Source organism: Gymnoscopelus braueri, assembly GCF_963280865.1.
Source record: "Gymnoscopelus braueri genome assembly, chromosome: 10".
Classification (NCBI taxonomy): Eukaryota; Metazoa; Chordata; class Actinopteri; order Myctophiformes; family Myctophidae; genus Gymnoscopelus; species Gymnoscopelus braueri.
Genome location: NC_137611.1, coordinates 26,739,311 through 26,752,364, shown reverse-complemented (window position 1 = coordinate 26,752,364; position 13,054 = coordinate 26,739,311). Strand labels below are relative to the sequence as shown.

Here is a 13,054-nt window from a genome sequence, read left to right as displayed (position 1 = left end):
ATTTTCACATTTTCGGTGCGACGAGGATAAGATAGGGCTTAAGTACAAGAGTAAAACAAAAATGTAACTACATTTAAAAGGTACAGGGCTAGAATTATGATCTATATGAATTCATCAGTTCAATTAATCTATCTATTGTACATATATCTAACAAATTATAGCCTAACTTTTACTCAAATGTGGGAGACTTGGGTGTGTATAAGCTGATAGATGTTTTCAAGAGAGAAACAGGCAGGCTGAATTACTGTCAATTCCCTTGAAAACAGGGAGGATAAAGGGTTTTAAAAAAGTCTGCATACAACTTCACTGGAAGCTCTTCATTTTCCAATGAACCCTTTGCTCTCATAGTGGGAGATCGTCTCCAATTATGATCAATGATCTGTGGGATTGTGCCATTGTTACTGGATGGCCATGGTAAGGTTTTGAAGTCAGGAAGACCATGTGGTCCTTCATCATAGCAATATTATAAGATCACAGCTGAAAGCCAACTTATTTCAGAGGCTGTTGTGCTTACTTTATTATTCCAGGCAACTATTGTTTACACTTTACAAAACCCAGGTATACCGTTTATATTTTTTGTTTATATATTATGTTTGTCGCAGTGCACTAATTATGGGACATCCCTCTATTGACTGTCTTTCTGTCTCGTAAAATGTCTGTATTATGCTATGCATGTATAGTAGGCTACACTCCTTTAGTCAACAGGGTGAGAAACAAACTGTCACGTGGCTGTAGATAAGTCTCGGGTTGAAAAAAAAAAATACTATTACATTTGTGTTGTTGTTATTGTGTGTAAAATGCATAAAGGTCATGAGATTTCCTAATAACAAAGGACGAAATCATCCGTTGACAGCATCTCAAAGTGTCCATTTTCATTACTTAGCCAGCCACAGAATCTTTCGACTTGCATCAGTTGAGCCCATAGTAGATCATTCAAATCTGTTGTCGGCTGTTTCACGGGATAAATCAGGGGATAAATTGAATCTTGACCATCAGGTCAAAATTCGTGTAAGATCCTGTGCGTAGGTGAGACATGACCTTTGACACAATCTAAATGTTTCAATCGTTAAGAGCAGGGAGACAAAATACAACCACCTCAATTGAATAAGTTATATCGTAGTGACATACTCTACCATACAGATTGGACACAATTACATTTTATTTATAAAAAGAAAGTTACGTAGTGAGGCTTTAACCTCAGATCCTAGGCTTGTTTGCTTCTTCAGAGTGGAAAGAAATTACAGGGCTGTAGTGGGAACTACACCAATGCAGGGTGATTTTTTTTGTTCGTACTGAAGCAAACAAAGGTACTATTTTAAAATTAATTTTTTTATTCGTAGTTCTTTCTTTATTTAGATGTCTGTCTACTCTCCTGAGGGCAGAGCGAGGAGACATGCAAGACACGATGGGAGTCGGGTTCAAACTCTGGTCCTCGTGACTCACAAGAAGGATGTGGTCCGTGCAGTAACTGGCTGCATCACCAGGCAGTCCTAAATTACTCTTGAGCAACTGGCTCAGATTTATTTATTAATTTAAAAAAAACTGCTTTATTCAAATAGGAGAGAGACAGTAAACCAAGGGGAGATAGAGAGAGGAGACACGCAAGGAGGGTATGACAATTGGAGTCGGATTCAAACCCATGTCCTTGTAACTCACAAGGAGTCATGTGGTCAATGCATTAACGACTTGCTGAACTAAATGCCAACTTTTGCCAACCGACTACCAGTCTGTTGTAGTCTGAAGTAGTCTGTTTGGTGGAAAGCTACCGGAAGCCCTTAAGCCCTATACAGTACTTTGTCTCATGACAAATGGCCGATTCACAAGCTCAAGAGTTGAATCGGGACACATTGTGAGCTTTTAGAGCTGCTATTTTCACTTTTTTTGTATTCTGAAAAATCTTTGACTATTTTCTCTAAATAGGCACACCAGGGTTCATGTGGTTAACTGATTGAGCCAGGCAACACACTAGCTGCCATTTGAAGCATTTGTTTGAATCAGATCCTTTTCTCTTATTTGTAAAATTATAAATGCCACCACTGGGCAAGGAATCTTGAAAACAATATCAGATTACATTATTAGAGGGAATAGGATCTGTAGATAATACCCTTTATAATATACAATTAAAATGGCATTTACAACAGAAACTGGCAGTGCAGAGACCTAAAAGGTGTTCTTCTTTAAGCTGCAATTCAGGGAGACTTATTGTCTAACTCTGAGTCAGACTGTCTCAAGAAAACAAGCCTACATTTTATTCTCCGATACTGTGATATTTGTTTGTATATGCCAAGTTTTCTAAAGTAAAGACTGGTGCATTACTCTATAATGGCTGTGGTGTTATTCAGTGGCAATCATTAACCATACTGCACACTTATGAAAGAATACAGTAAGGACATTACACAGTACAAAATGACTGAAAAGTGATTTTTAGGAAGTTGTGTACTGACACATACAGTTAACAAGCACAGTGCAAAAGGAGAAATAACAGTTTGTACAAAAACCCAAACCAGGCTACAGAAAAACAATAGCCTGTTTCTGCCTGATACAGTAACAGATCAAGTAAAAAATATATATAATGTCCTTGAAATGTGCATGCATTTTATACATTTCAACAGTAAAAGTCGAGGCGAGTTTATTTGTATAGGACACTTCAACAAAGCAATTCACAGTGCTTTATACAAACATTAAGCATTAAGACAGCGCATTAAGACACAAAATAAACACATTTAAATACAAAGATATATAATTTCTTCTCCTCTAATGTTTTAACAGATGTCTTGGACATCCCCAGATGGACTGACAGTTTGCAATCAAGTCCATGTGGTCATTTGATAAATGTGAGAGATGATCAGTCAATTTGAACAGCAACAAACAGCTTTAAAATGCAACAATATCATTTGTTCAGAGGTTGGCAAAATTTTGTCTGCCTTGCAGGTCTAGAGGAGTAATGTTGAATTGTTAGACGAAAAAAAAGTCCCAAAATCGTGGCACTGCATCTTTAAACTTTCGGGCAGTGGTGTAAAGTAACTAAGTACATTTACTCTCAAGTACAATTTTGAAGTTTACTTTACTGGAGTATTTACACATTTCTGTACTTTTACTTCTACTCCACTATATCTCAGAGACAAATATTATACTTTTACTCCACTACAAACTTTAGTTACTAGTTACTTTGCAATTATCAATTATTATATAATAAAACATACATTAACCACTTTAGCCCTATTTTATACCTTGGCTATTTTAAAATAGCCGATCTACAAGCTCACAACGCGTCGCGATGCGACGCGTTGTGAGCTTGTAGATCTGTTATTTTCAAATATTTTAGTACATTTTGATGCCAATACTTTTGTACTTTTACTCAAGTACATTTTTAATTCCGGACTTTTACTTGTAACAGAGTACTTCTACATTGCAGTATTGATGCTTTTACTTAAGTAAAACATTTGAGTACTTTTTCCACCACTGCTTACGTGGAATGCAAGAAAGAGCAACCACAACCTGAGCCATGTTTAAGTAGTCTAAGAGGAGGAACTGAAGGTGTCCAGCAGTTTTTGGAAGACAGCTTTTTTTATGCATCCGTCAAGAGCGTGGCACAGCTTGCCCACGGTGCAGCCCACGCTGCCTTCCTTCATCCTCCAGCGCTCCAGCATCTGGTGCACGATCTCTGGCAGGCCGTCGCGGCTGTAGTCATGGTCGATGGTGTCCACCTCCACATCGGTCAGACCGAGCCGCCGCGCGCATTGCTTCCAGTTGGAGCCGATGTTGTCCCTTAATAGATCCAGGTGCTTCTCAGTCACGGCATGGTCCTCTGGTTGTAACATTGAGGGAAAAATATCATGGGTGATCTTAAAGCGATGCTGAGCTGGTACAACAACACTACTATTCTATTCTATTCTGCCACCGAAATTCTGCCACCGAAATGTGGAACAGCAGTGTTGATTTTGACATCAGATTTTGAATAAAATTCCATTTAGTTTTTGTCATATTTTAGCCATCTGAAATGTTTTAGTCGACTAAATATCATAAGATTATAGTCGACTAAATCCACAGTTGATTTAGTCGACTAAAATGTATTTTGGCGGTTCCTTGATGGCGTTGTAATGGCTGATTTTAGGCTTGGTTGCATACTGAAAATAGCCGATCTACTGTACAAGCTCACAAAGCGTCGCAGCGCGACGCGTTGTGAGCTTGCAGATCTGCTATTTTCAGCATGCAACACCTGAGCGCGACCAAACATTTTTAGTTCTATTGGATCTCTTTTCCACTAGTCCCTCCCTAACATTTTCGTCTAGTTTTTATTTGTTGACAAAATTGTCGATATATTTAGTCTTAGTTTTAGTCATCGTAGCTTAGTTTTTATTTCGTTTTTATTTCGTTTTTCTCAGTGAAAAAAGGTAGTCGACCAACATTTTTCGTCATAGCTTTAGTCGACGAAATCAACACTGCCACCAGCCATCAAACTTTGCGGGCAATATTTGGTATGGTATGTCTGTTTTAACACATAAAAATAGGCATGACTTACCATACTTATGAATGGCCTCTTTGAGTGAAGAGGAAGCTGAACCATTGGACTGAAAGGATGACAAACTACAGAGGGAATCAGGGCTCCTCAGGTGCAGGGTGTTGTTGTGGCCAATCTGGACACCAGTGGCATTCAGGATTGTAAGTTTTCCTTGAACACATATACACACAGTTTATTACACACCCATAATTTACCTGGCAGAGGCAATCAAGCACATTTCAGGCATCTGTGTGTGTTTGGTAACGCAGAAATGCTTCAGAAATAAATGATTTCACCTGCACTTGTATCTTGCAGTGATCTGATGTGGGTGAAGTCGGGGGCAGTTGTATCAGGCACTGGGTAAACAGGCAAGGACTGCTGCCGGTGAAACGGGGAGAACGACCATTGCTGGGAATGTTGGGTTAAAGACGGAGTGCTGGCTGACGTGGGCATGTAGCTCGCTGGCGGTCTGTATGGTGCGGTGGTCACTGACTCATAGAGATCATCTGCAGTCGGGTGGCAATAGCCATCATCTTGACTGGCGGGCTGGACCGGCTCAGCTTTGGTCCAGGACTGAACCGAAGACACGGGGGAGGCACGGTCCTGTACCGGCTGCCTGTCTCTGTGGTCCCACGAGCTGAGACGCTGCGGGGGTAAGTGGTTCTGGTAGCCAGGGTGGGAGGAATTGGCCGAGTCAGGCTGCTCCGCGCAGACGTAGCTGCCATTTTTGTGGTACTGCAGCTCCATTTCTAGTTTGTGCTCCAAGGCTGAAGGGCCGCTGGACGCCCTAGCATCCGTTTCGATGCAAGGCTCCACGGCGGGCTCATGTGGAAGGTAGTGCAGATCCTCAATACTGGCCTCCACGGGAACAGGGACCGTTCCGGTTCTTTCTGAGCTCACCAGCGGTGCAGGACAGTCTGTAAGGTGAGAAGGCAGGATGGAATTAGGGGCTGTGTCCACAGAAAGCATTTTAGGCTTTGGATATCTTGTCCATAGCGCTCGCACGCAGAGTTTATTGACACATTCGAACCGAATAAACTGTTGCTGTGCTGTCACCTGTGTTATTAGCATATACCTTAGCTGAAACAATATAACGTGGACTTCTCATGGTTGTAGTAATGATTCAAAGTCGGGTCGAAAAAATTACCGGGTTGTCAGACACAGCCAGGAGGATCAACAGAGCTGCGTTCCTCTCCAAAAGTTGAACTATTCTCTGCTAGAAGCGCCTAGGGCGCTGCGCCAAAAAACGGCAGACGGCGAGAGCACTGAAGCACGATGCTTGGCTGCTGGGAAGAGGAACGCTTCAGCGCATCTTTATCATAAAAATGCTCAAAAAACGCTTTGTGTGGACACGGCATCATCCATAATCATTTCTCTACAGTTATGCAAAAGGAATCATGTATTAATTTAAAGTTCGCATATGTTGTATTTTAATACATCAAGAAGAATGTAAATTGACAGCAGGAGACGGTGGGTTTATCACTCACCTTCTGGGGGTATGGAGAATGACTTCATTTTCTCAACGAGCTCCTCAGGACCCTCATACAAGTTCTGCATGCCAATGAGATTAAGTTTAAAAGTCAGGAAATGAAATTGAATAAGTATAAATTAAATATGTTTTTCAACCTATCTATTTTCACTTTCAGCAATGCTGCCAATGCTTCATTAAAATGAATGAATGAAATGATGCAAAATATGGTACAGTGTACAGTATATATATATATATATATATATATATATATATATATATATATATATATATATATATATATATATATATATATATATATATATATATATATATATATATATATATATATATGCGCGCAAATATTAACCACTTAAACCCTGTATACTTCATTGACTGGAGTCTCCCAGGGGTCTATACCAGGCCACCTCCTTTTTCCCTCTACACCAAATGTCTTAGCTGAAAATAGCCGATCTATAAGCTCACAACGCGTCGTGTTGCAACGCATTGAGATCTTGCATATCTGCTATTTTCGCCAAATGTTCATCCCAGAATAGGGGCGCTAGGGCGGGCCATGTGGTTGAACTTACCCTAAGACCAAGCGAGTCTCTCTCTACATCTGGTTCCATCTTTTCCTTGTAGACAGGCAGGAATAAGTTGTAGCTATCTGAATAGTTGGAACAGAGGAGGCAGAAAAAGAGGCCACTGTAATTAAGTTAAAGGAGTCATATGACCATGGGAAGTTCACACTACACAGCAAAATCCTAAGTGTTCATTTAACTCTGGGAGTGTCAAAACGGGCCTCTAAGAGACTCTTTACCCCTGCAAATTAATGAGACGTGCAGAACCAGTGCTGCAGTCATTTATTTGGGTAGTCTATTTTGAAGTGCCCAGGTAACTTTCTTTTCAGACTTTTCAAGCTATCACAGTTTAATTAACACTTAGGATTTTGCAGTGGAATTACACAATAACCCCTGTACAAGCTTTTACACCACAGCCTCAGCAGACATGCATGCTGTCTTTGTTTCTCGCACGCACGCACACATGCACACATGCACACACACGCACAGTGTTTAAAGGGCACCTTCAAAAGTTGGCCTATGCTGTGGTTCATGCTGCCAGCAGCTCTTCATCAGCTCAATGATCTCTGTGGGCGTGTCCTCTGAGATGAGCTCCTCTGCAGGGCGGTTACCATTACACACACAGAAGCAAAGATGCTCCTCACTCCTGGCATCTGATACAGGCGGAAAAAACAATATTTATGTGTATATACATATTTATAAATTATTATATACACATTATTATTTAACCACTCAAACCACTACACGGAAAATATCTGTGCTGAAAATAGAAGCTCAATAGATCTGCTATTTTCACAGAACGCTCGCCCCAGAATAGGGATGCTAGGGTTCAAGTGGTTCATTTATCATCAGCCTTGGTAATTCCACTCACTCTCATAAGGTTCTTCGCCAGTGAGGACAACCCAGACCACAATTCCAAAGCTATAAACGTCAGACTTCTCTGTGGAGCGGATGTGAATACTCTCCAGGTGTTCAGGAGCCATGTAGCACAGTGTGCCCGCACCCCTGGTACCAACTGTGTGCCCCATGCGACTCTTCCTGCGAGTCTCCTCCTTTGTGAGTTTGCTCCACGTCTGACAGGTGGCCATGCCAAGGTCTGCAATCTGCCAAACATGCAAGCAAACACATTCATTTATACATCAAACATGCATGCTCAATTTACACAGAAAATAGTGTTCATTTATAGTCAAGCACCTTTTGTAACAATGTTACGAAGTGCTTTACAATGAATAAAAAAACTGAAAAGCAATTGAACAACCAATAATTAGAGAAACGTAAACTATAACAAGGCAATTAAACAAGCACCAAGCTGCTGCCACTAGGGGATTAAAAAGGCTTTTTTGAAAATAACAAAAAAGAAAAGAGAAAAAGGTTTTTAAAGAGATTAAAAAGTTGATGGGATCTGTAATTCCATTTGGTTTCATTTGTACACTCACGAGTTACATTAACACAGTGCAGATTGCTGGCCAAAACATACTGTATGAGGGCCACAGTCATCTTATAGTGTGCTGTACCTTGATGTGAAAGTCCTTGTCCACCAAAATGTTTTCAGGTTTCAAGTCCTTGTGTATGACGTGGTTCTTAGTTAGGTACACCATGCCCTCCAGAATCTCTAGGATAATTCTGCCCTTGATAGATACTGGCACAGGAACCTGGAAGACACAATTATGCTTAAAACCTGGAAGACGTGTTTATGCTTTAATGAATCTATTCCATTTAAAATAATTCAGCACGCACGTACACGCAATGCAATTCCCCTCCTGGGATCATTAAAGTCCCAAACCAATGAAAATGTATCACACCAGGAACAAGTTAAATTATACAACAAAGAAAAAATGTGCATCGCGCTCCAGCTCCATGCATTGCATTGCAGTGCATTTCTCTTTTATTATTTGATGCTGTTTCTGTGCGGTCTTATCTGCATAATACAGAGGTAGTGAGCAAAAGAAAAAATCTTCAATCAATAAAAGTACATACCAGCACACCCACTATCCATCAGCATGAGAATAAAAAACATACATATACATATAACATATAACAGTGCCTAGCTTTCAAATGAAACCATAGAAGAAAATAATTGGCTTAGGTCTTAGGACATGCCCAAAATAGACACTCCAGGGTTTATATGCTTAAATCTTTCCATTATTTTGAAAGAAGTGTCATGCCAGAAGGCATCTAACCTGCTGTAGCATGACAAGCAGGTTTCCCTTGGGGATGAGCTCCATGACCAGCGAATAGTCTCCATCCTCCATGATCACACCTAGCAGCTTCACCACCCGTTCATGGTTCAGCCTGGTCATCAGGCTGCCTTCCTCCAGCAGTGACTTCTTACTGCCCCTCGGAAACGTAATAATGGCACGGTTAGGCTGCACAGTGTCACAGTAAAATACACAGTTTTAACCCACTAAGACCTGAGGCCGATTCTACAAATGTCTTCTAAATCCTAACAGTTTTCTTAAAAAAACATATATTACTATATCAGTGGTGATCAAACCTTTTCATGTCAAGGACCACCATAATTATACTGTACTGTATGTATTTGGCCACCGAGCCCCATCTCAAAATATTTTATTCCAGGGACCCCAGAATATATATATATATTCAAAGATTTGCACAAATGTTCAACATTTTTCAAAAATAGTAGATCTACAAGCTCATGACGCGCTATGAGCTTGTATATTTGCTATTTTTGAATAGCCAACCAATGTAGCTAAAATCTAAAATGACACAAGATGCTTTCCCGGTTTTAATGGGTTAATTTAACTTGTACAAGTGTTATCAAATTTGACATGTATACTCTCTTGAGTAACAAATGGATAAACTAGTAGCAAGGTGCAATTGTGAAAAATCACAAGTGTGGTTGCTCCATGGATGAAGCCGGTAATTATTGCACTTGGCTTCTATGTGGTGGCGAAAACTGTGGGAGAAGTAGCTCGCCAAAACTATTGTGAATATATAATACTACATAAATAAATAATAGGTGCAGGTACTTGCCTTGGGGAACCACACTAACACTGAGGACTTTACTATGTGGTAAACAGGACACTAATCTGATTTTCAATTTAAACTACCCAATTCTGACATATTGTCTATTTTTAAGTCAGCAATGTAAAGTTTTGCGCAGATGTAACGTTTTTTTTTCTGTCTTTGTGATTGTTATTGAAGACTGCTGCCTCTCAAAACATGTCTAAACCACCTCAAAATCCGCCAAAACTTATTACAATGCTATTCTGATGTTGGTGTTCTCACTTACATAGACTTAGGTATATTGTGCCATAAACTAGCATCAGACTCCAATAACAGTTCAGAATAGGCTGCAACATCATTCTCAATAACAGAAAAATATATCAAAATTCCAAAGCATTTTGAGGAATGAAATCCTATCTAATCAAAGTAAGAATATTAAGGACCCACACGTCAAAAAGGCTGGCATCCTCTTTAAAAGGGGAAAAGAAAAAAAACAGGAAACGTGATTAAATGTGTCATGCACCTTCCGCATTAAGTTACCACTTAAGCCCCAGCATCCGTATTCTGGGGAAAACTTTTGAAGAAAAGTTTCTACAAAAGGCATCTACAAGAATCTACAAAAGGCACACTGGTCAACCAACTAAAGGGTTTAAGTGGTTAACAGAAACACAGGTACTGTAGGACAACATCCACAGTTCAGATGAAGATTACATCTCTTTTATGTTCGTAAATAGGAACTTGTTTACTGATTTAGAAGAAGTACAGTTAGATGCATTGGAAGTGGGCAACCAACCCCAACTTCATTGAATGTGCCCTGCCATTAAATGCAAAAATAAAGCAATAGCACAAATTATTTGCTAAAAATAATAGAATATAAAATACTTTTCAAACTGCAAACTTTGTGTGTATACAGTTTAAATGCCAATTAAATGGTGAGGAGATTGGAGAATATTAAGCATCTTGTTAACACAGATATGGTGACCTGCAGAAAAAGGGGTTCCAATTCCCTACATCAAGAGTTCCCAAACATTCCATGCCGCGACCCCCCAAAATAATCATATTTGAACTAGGGACCCTCCCACCATGACAAGCACTTGGAATTGTAGGCATTACATTTAGTTTGACTCGGTTCCACAGATAAATATTGTGAAAATAACCAAACTGCAAGCTTGTAGATCAGCTATTTTCACAACGTTTGCCTCTTTCTTACGTAACATTTGACAACTTGGCCAATTTGGTATTAAAAAGGTCTTAAAGGGTAATTCAATTGTCACTTTAGAAATGTGCAGATACCGTGTATACACTTATACTGTATGTTGGTTTGTTTACTGTTCGAGTGAGAAAACAATGTTGCACATTAAGCTAATCATCTGGGGACCCCCCCACATAATTTGGGGACCCCAGTTTGGGAACCACTGCCCTACATTAGTGGTTCTCAACATTTTAAGGCTGCGACCCCCCACAAATAATCATATTTGAACTGGGGACCCCCCACCCTGACAAGCACTTGGGATTGTAGGAGTTGAGGCATTTAGTTTTACTCGGTTCCACAGTTTAATATTGTGAAAATAGCAGATCTACAAGCTCTTTTTTTGAGGTATTAAAAGTCCTAAAATCACTTTCACTGTCACCTGGGAAACCCCCCAAAATCATGTGGGGACCCCTCTGGGGGTCCCGAACCACAGGCTGAGAACCCACTGCCCTCCATGACTCACTCATTGCGTTGGGGGCCTGTGTAGACAGTCTTCAGCACCACCTGGCCCAGGGTCTTGTGGTAACACAGGTACACTTCACCGAACCCACCGTAGTCCAGAGGCTCCTTCTTGATCAGGTCAGACGAGCTCATATGGAAGGATTCTTCTGGCGCAGTGGCCATAATACCTGCTCTGAAGTAATCCCTCCTAAAGGTTATAAACCAGGCAGAAGAATGTCACGTTGACATGGCACGCAACAATGTAAACAAGGTGACTGAAGGTAAACAAACTGACAACGTGAATATCAGGCTGAAGCAGCTAGAAAATGAAACAGTTAGTTTTACTGAAAGCGAATGATAGCGAAACCCCGGAAGTGCGAGATAGAAACTTCCACGAACAAAGTATAAGGAATAGTAGACAAACTCACTATTTAGAGCAAAAATCATTAAATCTCTGTCTACATGTGCAGTATCAATATCAGTTTTTGGAGGTTAAACGCGGCTTACCCAAAATGTTACACAATCAGCCCACAGCAGAATCACTGTAGTTCCTGGAGGTTCTGTCGTCAATAGAGGCTGTGTGTGTGTGTGTTTGTGTCTGTCTGTCGGTGTGTGCGAAGTGAAACTGTATGGAGGGACCATGGATGGAATGGAACACATCAAGTCCGATAAGTCAATAGCAGAGCAAACTGAGCAATGACTTCAATCTGCAATGAAAATGTCACATTTCTCATTGTGCATCATCACCATATCAATCATCATCATATAAGATTAGATCATTATTGATTATCTAATTAATTAGATAAAAAAATGCTGTTTATCTAATCAAAAAACAGCCAATTATTAGAAATGGGGCGCATACTTGCCCTGATACATGACAGTCATGGGTGAACTTCAACATACTGTTTGCACTTTCTCCCTTTTTGACCCGTACATCTACATAAACGTTCAGATTTCAAATATAAATGACTTACCCCATAGCCATGGATGTTAAAATTATGTACGGGTCCTCAGAAGTATCTGTATCTTCCGTATTGTTCAATAAAAAGCCTTTTAATCCGATTGGTGGCCATTTTCTTTGCATTTTCTCCATATGCTTTCAACTACGTGACCCTATCGGTTGGGAGGTGTATTGCACTCTAATACATTATAACTCTATGAGAAAATGGCCAATAATTGGATTAGAATGCTTTTTATTGAACAATACGGAATATACAGGTACTTCCGAGAGCCCGTACATAATTCTAACATCCAAGGCCATGGCATAAGTACTTTATATTTGAAATTTGATTGTGTATGTAGATGTAAGGGTCAAAAAGGCAGAAAGTGCAAACACTATGTTGAAGTTCATCTATGACGGTCATGACAGATGACCGTCTTGGATCCATGGCTAGGGCGCATATCCATAACCTACCGATCGACAATGCCTAATAGGCCTAGATATCAGCAAATTTAAATAGGCTACGTATAATATGAAAAGCTAATTCATATGATATAATTTAATAATTGAGTAGGTTGTGGATTTTGTAGACTGGTGTTGTGTGCAAGTGGTCTCTTCAGGAAGAGAACAGTCGATAACCCAGCACAGTATATTGTATTGTTGTCTCCCTCTACTGGTGGGATTCATTCAATAATCAGAGAGGCGCTTATCTGTCAGATTTTTGGCAGCATAACTTTTTGGGGGGAATTTTGTACCTCAGTAAGTGGGCCGAAGTTGATAAATACATGCGATAATAATACAGTTCGACAGTTTAACACGTAACATATTTTATGACAAATAAAACCAATGGATCTCGAAGATCCAATAAGACATAATAATATAATAATCATAATCATAAATAATC

General features: G+C 39.9%; 1 protein-coding gene across 4 annotated transcripts in view; it reads right to left on the bottom strand.

Moving 5' to 3' along the window:
* Positions 1 to 11,874, bottom strand: part of ripk1l (receptor (TNFRSF)-interacting serine-threonine kinase 1, like) — a 733,201-nt gene extending 721,327 nt beyond the window's left edge. The window contains exons 1-11 of one of the 4 annotated variants that reach the window (XR_013933948.1): positions 11,718 to 11,874; positions 11,233 to 11,418; positions 8,731 to 8,887; positions 8,065 to 8,202; positions 7,422 to 7,653; positions 7,054 to 7,203; positions 6,560 to 6,636; positions 5,989 to 6,052; positions 4,798 to 5,418; positions 4,523 to 4,672; positions 3,135 to 3,808 (exon numbers count right to left, since the gene is read on the bottom strand). Coding sequence is in view for 2 of the 4 variants with exons in the window: in XM_080441051.1 (XP_080297177.1) it covers positions 3,519 to 3,808; positions 4,523 to 4,672; positions 4,798 to 5,418; positions 5,989 to 6,052; positions 6,560 to 6,636; positions 7,054 to 7,203; positions 7,422 to 7,653; positions 8,065 to 8,202; positions 8,731 to 8,887; positions 11,233 to 11,393 (2,040 nt within the window). In the remaining 2 variants the exon portion in view is untranslated. Of the gene's footprint in view, positions 1 to 2,173; positions 3,809 to 4,522; positions 4,673 to 4,797; positions 5,419 to 5,988; positions 6,053 to 6,559; positions 6,637 to 7,053; positions 7,204 to 7,421; positions 7,654 to 8,064; positions 8,203 to 8,730; positions 8,888 to 11,232; positions 11,419 to 11,717 lie in introns of those variants that run through there. The other 3 variants (XR_013933949.1, XM_080441051.1, XM_080441052.1) reach the window with 3 other exon arrangements.
* Positions 11,875 to 13,054: the final 1,180 nt, after the last annotated feature.